Source organism: Cordyceps fumosorosea (assembly GCF_001636725.1).
Source record: "Cordyceps fumosorosea ARSEF 2679 chromosome Unknown scaffold_68, whole genome shotgun sequence".
Taxonomy (NCBI): domain Eukaryota; kingdom Fungi; phylum Ascomycota; class Sordariomycetes; order Hypocreales; family Cordycipitaceae; genus Cordyceps; species Cordyceps fumosorosea.
Window position 1 is genome coordinate 22,461 of NW_017387368.1, and position 16,957 is coordinate 39,417.

Sequence of the window (16,957 nt, forward strand, 5' to 3'; positions counted from 1 at the left end):
TACCCGAAACCTCCAAGATAATTTCTGCCAAGGATAATCATGAAAGAGGCGGTCTGCATCGGATACTTGTTGTTGGATGGTGCAGAAAGCGGCGAGATTTATCTTTACGTTCACAGCCACACCAAAAGTCCAGAGAAACAGAGCTCCTTGCCAGCAATTCGAGCGATGTGGTACACAGCTGCTAGAAATTGGAGCGTTTGATCCGCTGGTCGCTGATGTCCGATGGCCGCCCATCCTGGTCGAGCTAGGATGAGACAGGAATTGGGCGTGCAGGTGGTCGGCAATGACCTCTACGCTCTTTTCCATTCCGGGTGCTCTTCAACTCCCGCCAGTGAGTAAGAGCACGCAATACAAATGCCACCTGATATCTATTCTTATTAGCTACATATGATTGGGTTTTCGCCATGGTGCCCGCCACATACAGTCGGGTTGCAATACAGTCTATACCTCAGCCGATCCGGTACTGGACCATATAAGGACACCGCTGCGAGATCAGGAGTTACCTTATATGGGCGTTCTAGGATAAATTTCCCCAGAGACCCGGAAAGCATGTCACTAACATATGTCAAGTTTTCGCGGCGTGCCGTGAAGCAAGCTCACATCGAACATGCATCACGATAGCTTTCGGTTTCTTCTAGCTGGCCTGAGTTTCAGATTCTGGATTGCTCAGTGAGCGCTCACATGCAGACTTCTGCCTGTCGGCTGTCTAGCTCTCCGAGGGTCCTACTCTTGAGGCTGCAGGCCCAAATGTTGCGATGTTCAGTTCGCTGGAATGGTGGTAAAAGATATGCATATAATCTCGCGAGAAAGATCCCACCAAATATACCTAGTGTCAGGGCCCTCCTAGGGCAACTGTTAGAGCCCCTACGTTGTATGTGTCAGGTGCGTATGAGCACCTATATAACAGCGAGCTGCCGCCGAGCTCTCTACGAGGAGGCAGCGATAATTCCACATTTATAAAAATACATAAGGGATCATTACGTGACTGGAGTCCTCCGAGCGAAGCACCTCACACCTAGTTTGCTCAAATCCGTTTCAAGAATGAAATGCTCGGTGATTCCATCGTTGCGTAGAAGATGCTCCCACCCCCCTTTCCGAGGCAGGGGAAATGACAGGAGAACGTGGTCATTTCTTATTCCTTGCAACCTCGCGAAGACGATTGAATCGCAACAATTGCGGGAACCTTCCTATTCGTCTGGTGGCGGGAGACTAACGTCCGGCAGACTTTGACTTGGCTGTACCTGTAAAAACAACGCACAAACTCACCACCTCCACCTCTCCCAATGATTGGCACCTTTATCTGGCTGCCTTGTCCCACCTCGTCCCTCTTTCCTTCGTCCTTGTTTATTCCTTGTATCTTTTACCATTGGGACGGCCTCTAATTTCCTCGCTCGCCCACGGCCGTCATCACGGTTCTCTTTTCTCCCTTCATCTGGTAGTATTTCCTCGAATCGCAACTCTTCTCTCGACTTTTTCGTCCCTTCTTTACTTCTTCATCGCCGTTGCTTCCCGTCTCGGCCGCTCTCCCTCTGCACCTTCATCGCAGCCTTTCTCGAGCTCTGGAGGATCCACCCTTCGTTTTGCAATGAACTATACCGCCGGGCCCGCGGCCTCTTACCTAACCTAATCCTGCCAACAACACACCACCAAAAACCATCTCTTGCAGCCAACCACTTTTCCGCAAATCGCAAATCGCAAACCAAAAACCGCATCTTCTAAGCTCGTCTCTCCAGCCGCCCAGCCTCCGGCTTTCAGGCCCGAGGCCGCTGCTGACGGCCTCTCCTCAGCCCGCCTTCCGAATCCCTTGCCGCTTCCGCCCGCCCATCACGGCTGGCCCGACACCACATGCAACCTGCTGGCAAGAGGCGCAAGCTTGCCCCAAAGCTCATTGCCTCTGCGTCCTCTCCACCGGATCCTCACTCTGCGCCCTCGCGTTATCATAATTCTGTACATCCTTTTCTCTATGCTCTACGCCCTTCCAGTTATTACGCTTGCCAAGCCCAGCTGACTCTCCCTAGCCTCGTCCCTCTCGCATAGTTCCAGATGCGCCTCACCACAGCCAATGCCACGAACTTGAGGCCGTAGCCAGGCATTTGCACGATGCTGCCATGCTCATCAACCGACAAGCAGCGCGCCCCAATCCCTTTTACGCAAACGTCTCAGTCCTCTTGCTGGGCTGGCAAGATGACTCTGCCGCCCTCGACAACATTCGCGCCCTGCAACAGGTCCTAGTTTCCGACTACCGCTATCACACACAAACATGGCAGATCCCCAGCGTCGCAAACCCCAGTACAAAGCTCAGCATGCAAATAGGCTCATTTCTCGAGCATGCCCGTCCGAATCATCTTCTCATCATCTACTATTCTGGTCACGGCTATGTTAGTTCAGACGGCCAACGCTACTGGGCCTGGTACGTAATCCTCACAGCGAGCTGCAGATTCACCTTTCATTAAACCTCGCAGCTCTGACTATGCCACAGCTCCCCACACGACCATTCTGCCAGGCTGAAATGGGACGGGGTTCGCTGGCTCTTCGAAGACGCCCAGTACGATATCCTCTTCCTCCTAGACACGTGTGCCGCACCCGAGTCTATCGCCTCCAGTCATGGCCTCAAGCAGGTCATCGCCGCCTGCTCTGCAGAAACCACTCGACATCCCTCAGCCGCTTCCCGCGCATACTTCTCTCCCTGTCTGACCGCAGCCCTACGCCAATTAGGTCGTGCTACCTCGTTCTCTGCCCAGCAGCTGTGCCAGGAGATCAAGATTGCTTCTCAAGCAAACTCCAACTCCTCGCGCCGATTTCCCTCGCCCGCTTTTGAGCCCCAATTTTTCACCATGACGCCTGACCAAGGCAAGAGCATACAGCTTGCGCCTCTGATAGATTCCTCGTCCGATGCCGCCACACCAGAAGCCGCCCGCCCTCGAGATGCTCCACTCAGCCCCAAGTCCGGCCCGAAACTGAACTTTGACGAAGCTCGCGTTCTGGTTTGCACTACCTTCGTCGGTGATGTCGGTCCAGACATGTTGGCTCTCCACAGCTGGCTGCGGAACACACCACCTCTGGCCACTCAAAAAACCGTTGAGGGAATGTTTTTGGGTCCTCCGATAGTCCTGCTCATATCCATGCCCACGGCTCTCTGGGCTAGCGTCCAGCATGAGAAGATTTGGTACTACCTCGGTACCATAACCTCGCGCAACATGGTCTCTCTGTACGACAAGATGGTAGGGGCGTCCGCTGCCTCCGCCTCAGTCATCGAAGCGAACACGGCAACAACGGGTGCCCCAGGGTCCGCTCCAACGAGCGCTCATTCTCGTCCAGCGTCGAGTGCCCAGTGGCCATTGCCCGGATACGAGGTGAAAGATGAGCAAGCGGATGGACAAACAAGCCCAACAGCCAGACTGTATCAGTCGCTCGCTACCGGGGGACTAGGAATCAAACCACCAAAGGGTCCCGGTCCTGAGTCAGTAGAAATGCAAGAAGCTGCTGAGCAACTCAAGGCTCTCAGTCACGTCCGCCACCGAAGTGGTGACGCCGCTGCCAACACGTCTCCCCAGCGTGCCGCCCTCCCGGTTTCTATGCCAACCCTGCACCCTGGTTTCCGTAATCTAACCCGTTCAGAGTCGATGCCTGTGCTGGATAGCGGCACAGGATCCGCCGGTGCGAGGATGAGGCGCATGCTGGGAAAGCCTGACATTCGATGCGCGCATTGCAGTCATGCACCGTTTAAGGACTCGTCTTCCCTACGAAAACACATCGCCGCCGCCCATACGCGCCCGTTTCCCTGCGCGTTCTACTTTGCCGGATGTACGAGCACGTTTGGGTCTAAGAACGACTGGAAGCGCCACATTGCATCGCAGCACCTTTGTTTACAGTATTACCGCTGCTCTATCTGCTTACAAAACACGGTGGATGGAAAGGGCAATGAGTTCAACCGCAAGGATCTATTCACACAGCATCTGCGTCGTATGCATGCTCCCCTCGAGGTCAAAAGAGCTCTCGCCAAAGGTGACAACGGCCAGCAACAGTCAGAATGGGAAAGCTACGTCAGAGATATGCAAACTACCTGCCTTATCCAGCGACGGCATCCACCGCAGCGGTCTAGCTGCCCAAAGCCTGGCTGTGTAAATACCTTCGAAGGCTCGACTGCGTGGGACGAATGGACAGAGCATGTTGGTCGACACATGGAGAAGGGCGAAGGCGACAATCTTGGCGTCGACGACTTGCTCCTGCGGTATGCTCTCGACGAAGGCATCATTGAGCGAATTGGCGAGAAAGGATACAAACTCTGTCAGGTTATGGGCAGCAGCGGCACGCCTAGCCTGCCGGCCAGCCAAGCCATGTCAGAAACATACGAGTCGCAAGCCATGTCCACGCAAAGCTCAGCGCCGCCGCCACCGGACGATTCGCCGCCGTGGGGTGCCCGATCGCTTCCGTCACTTCCTCCTCATCCGCTCCATCCACCGCACGACCGAGATCCGAACCCGAGACCAGAATGAATCCGCAACTCACGCAGAACCAAACTTCCCCGAGCTACATCGGCCAAGTTCAATCGTAGTTTAAAACGTCTTACGCAAAAATGATCTTTTCTTGGTATCTCTCATTGCACATGTCGTTTATTATACGCTCAGCATGGCCGGAACGTTTGTCCAGTCTTTTTTCACCAATATTGCACATTTTCATCAAAGTGGTTGGGAAAGACCCAAATTTTGTTTTGTATCATACTTCTTCGAGCGACCCAATGTTGCCGTATTAACTACTAGTTTACCTCAATTTCACAAATCAATAACATACTGAGTTGAGTACAGAACGCACCCAATTTACTATAGAGCAAACGAGACACCCATTTTACATACATACCTTTTTACCTTACAGATTGCCATGTCCATGCGCAGTAGCATGAAAGTGCTGTACCAACCAGATGTCCAATGTTTTGCAGCCATTGTTCTTTGTCGCGGGCCTCCGCACCCCGCTCTGACTACGTGGGATGTTCTTCACAGCTGGGGCGATTAGCAATCTGGTGGGAGATGAACTTCTGAGAAGAAGTACCTATGCACAGGCAGGGGAGAAGTACCAACTCGCTGTCAACGAAACGGGCTAGCTGAGCCAGCACCTTGCCAGGCCGTAACATACACGACCCGAGAAGGTTGTGTGGGAAATGTGGCGGCTTCCAGGTCCCAGGATCAGCGGAGCAGTCCTGCTTCAGTACATGCACAGCCTCATCACGCCGGTGCAGTGTGTGTGCGTTATAGTTCCGGCAAATTGCCATGTCTGGCGGAACTAATTCGAAAATACACGACCTGGTAACGCCCCGCTCTCAATGCGACGGACGATGAAAGAAGGGAGGGGTCTGCCTTTGTCTTGACAGTCTTCCCACTCAAGGAGGCGGCTACGGTGGAGAGATCCCGACGCAAGTACGAGTCGAAGCCTGTCTATAGCGATACGTCAAACAGGAGGTAGTCGTTCTTCAATGTTACTCATGCCATTGGTAGTGAGGAAGGGCCAAAGCCACGTAAAGGGTGAAAAGCAGCTTCTTGTGCGCATCATTTTGAAGCCGGATGTGTTGTCTCATTGCTTCATGCAAGAAGTAGGACGAATGAATGATTGAACGACTGATTGATGACGGCAGGATTCTTCCCAGTCCGGCGGTTGCAGGGATAGTAGACTTCTCCCACTGTGCGGATTCGAAGGCGTGAGGCGCCTGCAGGATCCTGACTAGCACGATGGCTGAAAAAGTGCAAGGGGAGGGGGTAGAGCGGTGGTAGACGAGCATCACAAGAAAATGTATCTGTGAGTGACACCATTGAATGTCTGCAGCCCCCCTCGCATGGTCAGGGTCACCAGGCCAAACTCCATCCGAGCGAGAGTACTTGTATCCCAGCCGAGAGTGGAGCTGAAGCTTGTACCATTCCCGGAGCCAGCGGCAAATTGCCAAATATCGGGGGCCTACCTCAATCCTATGGCAAGTCTCCCATCCCTAGGGCCCTGGTTAGAAATGTCAGCCGCCATCGTCGCAGTCGGATATGATCCGGCGCACTCCTGTCGGAGTGTCAGTAGGTAACAGCGAGACAGCACAGCAAGGCAATTGCCCAGCTGTCATCTGCACAATCTTAGCTTACGCGTTGCAATGGCCATGGCTAGACTACCACAGCTCCTGAACAAAGCTGACGTGCAAGGTATTGATCCAACGGGGCGAGCTGCTCTGATCAAGCAGATAACCCTGCACTTCTGTGTCACACTTCCAAGCAACGCCTGTCCCTTTCCTCGCCGCCACAGCCCATTTGATTCAGAACACGGCCTACGCTTTATTACCCCGACTTTCTTCGACACACCCCTTCTTTTCCGCCATCACTACCTCTTTCTCATCAGTTAGATTCAGCGGTCTGAGTCCAGCCGTCACCCCTCCGCGAGCTGACTATCATGGAATCCTTTTCTTGGCTCGTTCCTGCACCGAATTTCCCGCACTTCTATGGACAGCGAAAATAAACGGGAAAGGGAGGTCTCTGAAGCCGGGGACGCTGCCCGCACGGGGCTTCAGGGATCGTCGGTCGCGCTAGTCCTTTTCGAGGGCGTGGCTGGGAAAGCGGAGACATTCACGGAAGTCAACGGAAAGGCCCATTTTTAGCGGGGTCCTCTTGACGGACTTCTCAAGCACCTGGGCAGCCGGGTACATTTGTTCGTCAAGATAGAGACACGCCATGAGCCATCAACCTATCAAAGGGTTTGAGATTCTGACTCCTAGTCGCTATGAAAGCGGGAAGGCGCTATCGATACGAGAAGGCCCTGCTTCGGCTGATGGACAGCCACCGCCACCACTACCAAGACGGGTCAGGTCCCTACTTTTAGCGACGAAAGAACACCAAGAATTCGTGCAAGAGTTTTTTCGGTTAATTTCCAGCGTAACATTCTCTCCGTTGGATCACAGGAAAGGCTTTATCGAAAATTTTGTCGGAGGATGGACGGAAAGACTGCTCCAACAGCTTCAACAACTTTCGCAAAACGTCGACGCCTCTGAGCCATCACAGCCCGAGCTACAAAGCTTCCCGTTGGCCTTTGTAGCGAAATTTGTGTCTTACGTGGTTGACAAAGCCGTGTCGGCTGGTTTTGATAGCCCCAAAGAGGCTGATGAACGTCTGAAACCATTTCTGCAAGCATGGGAAGGGTCCGGGAAGTCTGGTGGCACCATCTTAAACCTCAACACTGTCGCGAAGCGCAGGGGGTTATCTAGAAGGCTGTTTCAGTGCACAGCAGCGTGTTCCAAGTTAATTGGAGGTTCTGCGCACACCATTCCGTTATTTAGTAAGTATTCAAACAATTTCGTATTTCCCTACTCACCGTAACACTGTAACTATAGATGACAGCTGGTACACGGAAAATGACATTGAGGCTATCCAACAAGTGGCGTCGAACTCGATCGCAATACAGGATCATTCCTTTAACAGACTGCTAGATCCAAGTCATTTGGCGCCTGTACTTCTTTGGCCGTTGCTTTGGCCGCTGTCTGACACTTTCGAGCTTTACCCGGTGGTCGGAGGTACAAAAGCTCAGCAGAGACTGAGAGAGCTTCACCAGAATGCCACGGCAGAGATTCAAGGAATGAAGCCTACGGCAGATAACCCAACGGGGAAGAGTATTGATTATCCTCAGGGACGAAACTTTACCGAGTGTACGATCTTTGTGACAGCGGCCGTAGAGTATCTGGTGCGTGATTGACCACAGCCACAAGCAGCAAAAGCTAACCGCGAACAGAGATCGGAGGTACTGGCAGCACAATCTCAGCTCGACTTGTTTAGCAGCACGATTAGCACGAAAGCCGGCGACCCCCAGCTGTTGAGATTAGCCGGAAAAGGCACAGGGTTTCTGCCCGAGAACGTTCAGCTTCCAGGCCTTGCCTTATCGTATTCATCCGGAGTGGTAGAAGTCGTGGTTTCCGAATCGAATGCGGTGATTTCGTGGCCGCGGAGTGAAGGCCTCCTCTTTCGTGGCAAATTAACCAGCCGTAACGAGCACTACGCATGGTTGAGCATACAATCCTTCAAAACACCTCAGGAGCTTTGTTGTGATCTCATGAAAATGGCAAATCCTGAGAGTATTCGCGACACCTAGCTTTCAGACCCCGCTATGCATATTTCCTTGCTTATTCTTCTACATGAACTAGTTAGTCGAGCTCAATTCAAAAATCCGACAGGATCTTTTCCACTGCGCGTCCAGCTTCCCAAGCATGCACAATATCCTGGCTCACTATGCTCAGCTCCACGTCTAGTAGTGTGTCTCCATCAACTATCTATCTTGCTACATTTCTGTCTCCTGCACTATTCCAAGGCCCTCAGTATCTATATTGATATTATGCGGCATGGTTACATTAGTGTCTTGGCTGGGCAGGGGTGGCATGATGGACTTGCTTTGAGGACAACGCTCTTCTTTTCTGTTTTGATGATGCAACTGGAGAGACAATACATATCATGAGTCCGTGCGACCGGACAACCAGTCAGCGTTTCGACTAAGCACAGAGTGTCGATCCCGGTACTGCTTGAGCCCCCTCATTCCACGGGCCGAAGCTCTGTCGCCGATCAATAGGTGTCAACGCTGATTTAACCTTCTCAGATCGACCTACCACCTTTCCAACCTGTCCTACCCGCTGCCGCAGCTATCAAGTCTGCATAGGCTCTTCCCCACCGCTGTCTGTTGCTGCCCCTGCTGCAATCGTCCCGGCGCAACTTTGCCTGGCGGACGACTTTCAGCTTCAGCTTCCGGAGCTCCATCTCCCTGTTTTGTTATCCCCTACATATCCCTCATTGGTAGAAATGGCTGAAGGTGTTTGCATTTGGCTTGATTGCGCTCGGCCTGTCTTCTCCATGTTCCACTTCCTGCTCCGCTACTGTTCCAATCCATCCTGACACCAATTCAGCGGCCCAGTCACTCTTGCATGGTCAGGGGACCCAAGACCGCAGCCCATGCCACTGTAGACAGTCTTACACCAGCCTAAACAGTGGCGTACGCGCCACGAGTAGAATTTTCTTCCTGGATCGATGTCATACCCAAGCGGAGAAAGTCCGACGTGTACAGCCTTTTCACGTCGAACTGGTTGTGCGGAGACTTCAAAGTCTCGACCGCTTGCTCGCAACAGTTTGTCCATACCGGCCTGTGTGCGAAAATGAATGAGTACCGTTCCATAGTTGATCGTGTTTTTGCGCCGTAGCTTGGGCTCCGTTGATCCTTGCCCGCATCGAGGGAGGGGTGCTACGCTGATTGCGCAAATTGAGTCAATAATTCATCTGCAGCCCGTATACAAGGCGTTTCTGGCTCCACGACGGCAAAGTATTTGACACTGGTTTGCATACTACTGCAATTATGCTATAGTGCCAATATCAGACCAGGAGTCTCTCGAGCTCGTCGACAGCGCAGCTGGCGACAGTCGTATTGTGTTCAAAACATCAAGACAGGACAGAACGAGGGATCGTAAAGTTACAGGTATGGCAATTTGTCTTGATTTCTACTCGTGGGTCTCATCTAAATTATGCTTGCGAATCCACAACTAACAAGCGGCCTGCGATGAAGGGGTGGCCGTCTTCCGGACCGCAGTTGGTCTAACATGTCACATAGTCAATACAGACACTGCCCAGAGACCCCGCAAACGCTTGATTCAAGTTGAGACTTGTCCTCCAACGACTGAGTAGGAATAGCTGCCATTGACTCCGACGCCAGCCGGAACAGGTTGTAGTTGCTCACACCGACTACTTCGCTGCGCGAGCTCGCCACGCCGCCAATGCTGCACGTCGTGTGACAACTTCACCCCACACCTCCTCTGATCCTTCCTTCAATGGTGTCGCATGGCATGGTTTTACCACTATTCGGTCTGAACAAAGCAAAGAACGCTCGGCATGGCAGCCGGCCGCGCTGTGCCCCGGAGCGTCGTTATGCCTAGTAACATTTCTGCCGAGGAAGCAAGCCGCTTGCCATGATTACCCCTAGTCCCCGCAGAGGATCAATTCCGCCTCTGCTTGGTTGGTATGCTAAGTGATTCGACCTCTTGCTTATTACAATTTATCGTAGCCGGTTTTGAATATGCTTAGCAAATGAGACTGATGCAGTCGGGATCCGTCGTGGCACCATAGATCACTGGTCATGTTTTTCTCTTCCGCCATCAATAACAACCGCGTTGCAGGATTGAATCTTTTCATATCAAGGTGCATCGTTGCGCTTTCCTGCACTAGCCCGTTGACCACTGTGAATGCCATCAGGCACACTGTACACGATCCCGACAGGCCTTCGCAACTTCCTGATCGGCGTTCTCTGCGCTAATCACACCTTCTTCACCACCATTTGCATGCTGTTCACGACTCCTGAGATATCACAGCATTCTTCATCAAGTCCGTGCATTACAGTACCGCCTGCTGCTCACTGCACCAACTGGCCCACCTGCTACACCTTTGACCTGGTGCTTCAGCTCCTGTGCGTACACCGAATATCACCGCGACTTCTTTATTTGCCTTTGGTCAGTCGCCTGTTCCGGTCGTCTCGGCTTCGCCTGATTGCACGGCCGTTTGCTTCGGTTGGTCCTCGCTTGACCCTCGGCCAGCAGCTACCAACTCTTTCCCATCGCACCTCTCGCCATTTCACGCTTGACAATTTATGTTTTACAAACCATCGTCTTAATCAACCTCCCAAAGCTAAGCGCCAACATCGTTGCAGCTTGCCATGGCGGCCGCTGACAATGTACCGCCTCCCCAACACCGACTTTCCGATCCGTCTATACCTGCCTCCGATCTGATTCTTCGCGAGACGCAATGCCTTTACTCCTTCATACTCCTCGTCGCGTTTTTATCATGTATTGCATGGTACAGTGTGTGTAATGCCAAGAAGCAGGAAAGCATCGTGCAATCGATTGTAAAAGGCCCAGGCGGAAAGCCCTTGCCCGTCACGAAGAAGACCAAAGACGATGGCGAGAGGAAGCTTGGTCCGCAGTTTAGCCCAGCTACCAAAACTTTCTTTCGCTATCTGGCTGCAGTCATTTTCATCTCCTATGTGGCGACTAGCACCTTCATCTTCAACCATGCGTTCTATCATGACAACGCTTACAAGTGGTCTAAGGACGGTCTCTCCTGGGCTGGTGAGTGGACTGTAGTCCACGTTATCGGCTCTACCTTTTTCTACCTCTATATCATTTTCTCTCTTTTCGACTGGAAAGAGGGTCCGAGCGTCGCCCACCTCTTCATCTGGGTTTTGGGCCTAGTTGGCGAGGTCATTTTCTTCTCAACAACTTTTACGACTGCCGCCGCATGCCGCCTTACCAACTCCAGATCGCAAACGGGGGACAATGACTGCTTCGATCGCTGGATCAAACTCGACCTGGTTCTCTACTTTGTCCGCATCCTCCATCTGATAGCCCTGATTGGGGTTTTCAGCTTTGCTTGGTTCGGTAAAGTACGGGCAAAGCGCCCTGAGAAGCTTGAAGACGGCTTCGCCCATGAGCACACCCCGCTTCTGAGTGGCCATCAGAGGTCATATGACTCTCAGAGTGGCGATGTCAATACAGCAGGACCGAACGGACGCGAGTCATACTGTCGACGGCCTCGAAGCCGGACCATGTCCAACGCAGCCAATTACTCAGCGCCCAGTTCACGCAAAGACGAACACACCGCGTTTTATCGACCTCAAAAGCTTCCCCACAAGACTTGGTGGGAGTATGTCCGCGGCTATTCCCTGTTTTTTCCCTACTTGTGGCCCAAGGATTCCGTCATGCTACAGCTGCAGGTCCTTGTATGCTTCATTCTCGTTATTATTCAGCGCATTGTCAACATTATTGTCCCGAACCAGATCGGTGAAGTCGTCAAGCAGCTCAATCATGCTATCAAGGAAGTACAGGATGGACAACCTTTGACTATGGAGCTCTTCCCTCTTCGCGCCTCTCTGTTTCTTGGGCTTCTCTGGATTCTCCAGGGCATGCTCGGGCCACTTCGATCCTTGCTCTGGATACCCATCTCCCAGTACTCTTATCGTGGCTTAACAACAGCTGCTTTCAACCATGTGCATTCTCTCAGCCTGGACTTCCATCTTTCGAAGCGCACTGGCGAAGTCCTGTCCGCACTCAACAAGGGCTCTTCCATCAACTCTTTCCTCGAGCAGGTCACTTTCCAAGTCATACCAATGCTCTTTGATCTGATTTTGTCTATTAGTGTCTTCTACTACAAATTCGGACCGCTCTACGCTCAAATCAACCTTGTAGATTCCTGCTGGTACCTCTACATGACAATCAAGATGGCATCGATACAGCAGTGCTCTCGCAGGGCTTCCGGGATCAAACCACAAAGTGTCAGGTTCGAGTTTGGTAGGATGCGGCAATTCTGGGAAGACATGAACCGAACGCCACCCGCTTCTTTGAATTCGATGCCCGTCAACCTCAGCGCAAGGCTGCTGACATATTGTGGCTGCACTTTCACGTGAACGATACATCCCCAACGTAGCTTTCCTACAACAAATGCCATCCCTATATCGAGAAGTAGATCGCCCGTGCGGGTTCGTTGCTCAAGCGCCTGGACCTTAGCTAGCAACTCAGCTGGAAAAAGCACGGACGCTTTCGATGGTGAGAGGCCAAGAAACGCCCCGAATGTATCTGGCGCTTTTGTACAGGGTTGAACCGCAAGCATCGTCGCCGCATCTACCACTGGCGCAATAGCATAGCGCACACCATAATGCTGCGTCGCCGCTCCCGCCAGGGCCATGTTAGCTCGGCGCTCGTCGTTATGCCGTATCGCAGCTCCTATCAATTTCCTCTTTCCAGGCTTTGAGCCTGGCGGAACTTGAGACACATAGTTTGAGTCGATGGTTTTCGCGAAGTTGTCGACGAACTCCATTGCTTTTTCATTTTGCATTGTTTCGAGAAGGGTGGTGGCTTGCTTTCTCACCGCCTCTGGGTGTTTTGCTGCCTCTTCTTCAAGGGCTTTCATTCGCTTGTACAGCTTCGATTGCCCGCGGAAGGTGCCGCCACCCTCGACGCTGACTCGGTTGATGTCGTACATGACCCATGCTGCAGTGCTTGCTCGGAGAAATTCACGGCCGCCCTTCGTCTCTTTCCCCTCTTTAGCTTTGCCATATCTCTTCTTCCCATCCCTTGGCATTCTCTGACGTTTTCTCACCGCTTCTAGCATCCATGAAAGCTTGTGAGGTTCAGATGGTTTAAAAGCAGTCATTTTTGTGCCCATATGGAAGAGAGGATTAGAAGGTTTAACAGAGAACGGTAACAAAGAAGAGGGAACAAGGAAGAAGGAGAGGTAACAAAGAAGAGGTAACGATAGAAGGTAAGTAGGAGGAGGTAACGTAAAAGCTGAGAAAGAAGGATCAGTCGCAGCCGCTATTAAATTCAGATCACCTGCGAGATTGATTCTGCCACTGGAGAACAGCTGCGCTCCAGTGGCGCAGTTCATCTATCACGTGTCCTTAGAGCGGCACGCGAGGGAAGAAAGAGGACATAACTATAGGAGGTAAGAGACAACATCACCCCACACCTCCTCTGGTCCTTCCATCAATGGTGTCGCAGTGCATGGCTTTACCGCTGCTCGGCCTGAACAAAGCAAAGAACGCTCGGCATGGTAAGCCGGCCGATAGAGAAGCTGCAATGAAAGCAAGCCAGAGGAGTCGATATACTGACCATACTATGTAAGGTATATCAGGTATTGGGAAGATATAACTGGATTAGCTACATGGAGCCAGATATCCAATCGGAAGTGGTGATCCGCGACAGGGAGGGGTGTGTTCTAAGAAGACAAAATACGCAGGTCTACTAATTTCGATGGCCGGGGCGAACACTCTGTGCCTTTTTTCTCGGAGTCAGACAACCATGGACGGCGTGGTCAGGATCGTGTTAGTCCCTGTCATCAGCCGAGGAATCCCCTCCCTGAGGTATTTAAGCGAAGTGCCGCCTCTCAAGGCAGCCGGATGCCATGCAGCTTGTTCGCAGTCAAACCACAATTCCCTTTTCAATTCAATGGCCTGCGGTACATCCGAGACCACGGACCAGAGAGGGGCATACGACACAACCGGCGTTCTAAAACCTCCGCCGCCACCCAAGCCCCATCGACGAGATGCGTTCTAATACATCGTTGATCTTATTGTGCTTGTCCGTGGCCATTCACCTCTTGTCCGTTGTCATCTTTTGTTCCGTATTTCGGCAAAAAATCAAAAGCATTCTGGCGGCTATTCTTGCAGCCCTAAGGTTGGGGGAAAGTCACCGGGATAGAAACAGTGATCTCACTCCACTTGGACCTTATTGTGGCACCGGCACCATGCAGGTTCTTTCGGACATTGAAAATCCCAGGACGCTGCCGAGGCCAGGTTATGGTCACCAGCTGGTGCCTGGCCGTGCCTTTGAGGGCAATGGCGGGTTTCAAGCGCTGAGGGAGCCGGACGCTGTTTACCAACCTACAATTGTGGTACGACGGGAAACATCCAAGCCGGTCCCCGCAAGCATGAGAAATCTCACTGCGCCGTCAAGTATTGCGAAGGAGGGAAATTGGATCTGACTGGGATTCCGTCGCTTTCGCAGCGGATGGATCGTCGGACGGCTATCAGGGAATGGGAGACTTCCGGTCACGTTTTAAATTAGTTTTGAATTCAATTCTGTTCCGTTCAATTGTGCTCAATGCTGGTCTGCCATGAGGGCTTTGGGGATGCTGAGATCAACACGTGTGCTACCAGTTGGACATAATGAGATTGATTGGAATGATGAGATTAATTGATTATACTTTTGAACATTTAATTAAGGGCTCAATTGACCGTAACATCTTCCCCCTTACAACTCCTCAGTTTGCGAGCTCGCTAGCTCATGATTCGTTTTCTTTTCCTTTGAGGCTCATATGGGTCAGTAGAGTTGTGGAGAAGTAGGCAATGCTGAAGGTACCTTGGACAAGGATTTCGACGTTGGGAGGAGGGTCTTCAGCAGGTTCGCACCGTTTCTTGCCATGGTCTGTTAATTCTGAGCGCTTGGAAAATTTCTTATCGGGTTTAGATAGGATCAGACAGTATATCTGAAATGATAGGGGGTACAAATCTCACGGCATCTTGCGCACCACCAAGGCTTCTTTGCCATGCTAGTGGCATGAGATGATATTTCTCTTGAACAGCCTAAAGTGCAACAGGATGTCGATGTGTGGGGGAGTAGAGAGGGCCGAGACTGCAATGTATTAGCAATGAATTAGGATGACACAGAGGTCGACTGACATCTACGGCCCCGGGTTCCTTCTGTGAACAACGGCGCAGCCTCGAATGCTGAAGACATCCATGCGAAGATCAACCGCATCGAAAGCGACGTGAACAGAACCAAGGAAGAGGTGTCTAGCCTCATCCATCTGAGGGAGACCGGCCAGAAGATCGCCCGCCTGGAAAGTGACGTGGACGAAATCAAAAGGGAGCTGGCTGGCCTCAGCAGCGTGCGGGTGACCCTTGCCGAGCTCCAGGCGCAGCTTCAGATGCTTCTGAGTACTTACGTGATTCCTGGCCAGCTCCCTGCCCAGATGTATCCTTCCGCACAGGTATCTCCCTACCACTAGGTGTTCGGGCCAACAACTTTGGCCATTACCAGTCGAGCAGTCCGGGGGCTACATAGAGAATTGGTGCAAACCTACAATAAACTCTCAGCCGTTCTACACACATTCCCCGCTCTTCAAAATGGTATTCGGCATGTCATCGGTGATGGTTTGCACCGACTCCAGCGCTGCCTAACGGACAGCCACCCTCCGCCCCTGGCGGCAAGGTGCCACCTCTGGTTGGCCTCGGCCCCACTGAGCTAGCCGTGTGGACACAACAGTCGCAGACGCTTGTTTCAGGCACCTCAGGTTGCTCTCCCAACTCTTGATTTGACCAACGTGAATACATAATATCGCCGCGAGTGGTTGAAGCCAGGGCGAGCATTGACCTCATTGCTCATATCATAGGCCTGTTTGCGCGGTTTTCCTGCGGACCTGAGTTGGTCGACCAAGTAGACTCCCGAGGCATCGACCATCAACTCCAGCCACTGTGCCTCGGCCAAGCTACAGGGGCCGCACTTCAGCCTCGCGGGCACCGCCTACCAAGCAGCCTTCCTGGAGCAGGTCATGCATGGGCTTGGCGGAGCGCACCGCGACCGGTCGTACGAAGCAAGAGATTTCCTTGGAGTTCCCGCTATGGGTGGCATGCCTGCCAAACCAGCCCGCATCATCTTTCGAGCGTACCTCACAGAGCTGGCCTGTCAGAACCAGAATCAGGGATGCGAGTCATGTACGCGGACCCGCTCCCGTGCAGACGACAGACGACATCCGCTTCATGAACCTCTCTCACTGGCTACCGAGTAGCTGGCTCAACGAATGGCAGCACAAGAGTGTTGCAGCTGCAGAGTTATGGACCAAGGGTGACTCAGGAAATTGAAGAAGCTGTGCAGACAACTTTGAGCACCTTGAACACCGACAGTTGAGTCACAGTCACCGCCAGCCTATGGCCGTGTGCGCGACCGCGGCCTGGCGTCTACGCAATCGCTGGCTGCGTCTGTCCATCTACGATCGCTTCCCCGCGACCCATCCGCATCGCCGTGTCTCTCTAGTCGCAAGATCTAACGGGCAACGCTCTGGCAGTAGGCGTTGCGTCCACCATGGGGCGCCCGCCAGATCGTCGCGGATGCCACGCAAACGAGTCTCTACCCTGTCGGCCACCCAAACCGCTACCAGAGACCCGTAGGCGTTGCTGGGATGAGACTCAATAGTCGTGCCGAGCACCCAGCACCCCTGTCCGTACCCTGGCCTGTTCATTCGATCAGCAGAGAGGGGCGACCTCAACAAGGTGGCTGTGTGAGGTAAAACGAATTTTGCTGTGAAGGCCGTGGAAGCCTGGCGCGCGTATTGGTGGTGTGGGTATAAAGAATCTGGTGGTGGCGGCGTATTGGTGGTGTGGGGTAAGGAACAAATGGTCTGCTGTGTGGAGGTCACGAAAGAGC

At 52.6% G+C, this 16,957-nt stretch overlaps 3 protein-coding genes across 3 annotated transcripts; all 3 read left to right on the plus strand.

Annotated features, from left to right (window-relative positions):
• Positions 1-2,108: 2,108 nt before the first annotated feature.
• Positions 2,109-4,496, plus strand: ISF_09748 (Zinc finger, C2H2-like protein; the record flags this gene model as incomplete). Its single annotated transcript, XM_018853349.1, has 2 exons — positions 2,109-2,410; positions 2,480-4,496. 2 exons carry the CDS (start codon positions 2,109-2,111, stop codon positions 4,494-4,496), a joined length of 2,319 nt encoding a protein of 772 aa, XP_018699471.1.
• Positions 4,497-10,695: 6,199 nt separating this feature from the next.
• On the plus strand, positions 10,696-12,441 carry ISF_09749 (heavy metal tolerance protein precursor; the record flags this gene model as incomplete). Its single annotated transcript, XM_018853350.1, has 1 exon — positions 10,696-12,441. One exon carries the CDS (start codon positions 10,696-10,698, stop codon positions 12,439-12,441), a length of 1,746 nt encoding a protein of 581 aa, XP_018699472.1.
• A 1,838-nt stretch (positions 12,442-14,279) lies between these two features.
• On the plus strand, positions 14,280-15,542 carry ISF_09750 (hypothetical protein; the record flags this gene model as incomplete). Its single annotated transcript, XM_018853351.1, has 2 exons — positions 14,280-14,487; positions 15,253-15,542. 2 exons carry the CDS (start codon positions 14,280-14,282, stop codon positions 15,540-15,542), a joined length of 498 nt encoding a protein of 165 aa, XP_018699473.1.
• Between the last annotated feature and the right edge of the window lie 1,415 nt (positions 15,543-16,957).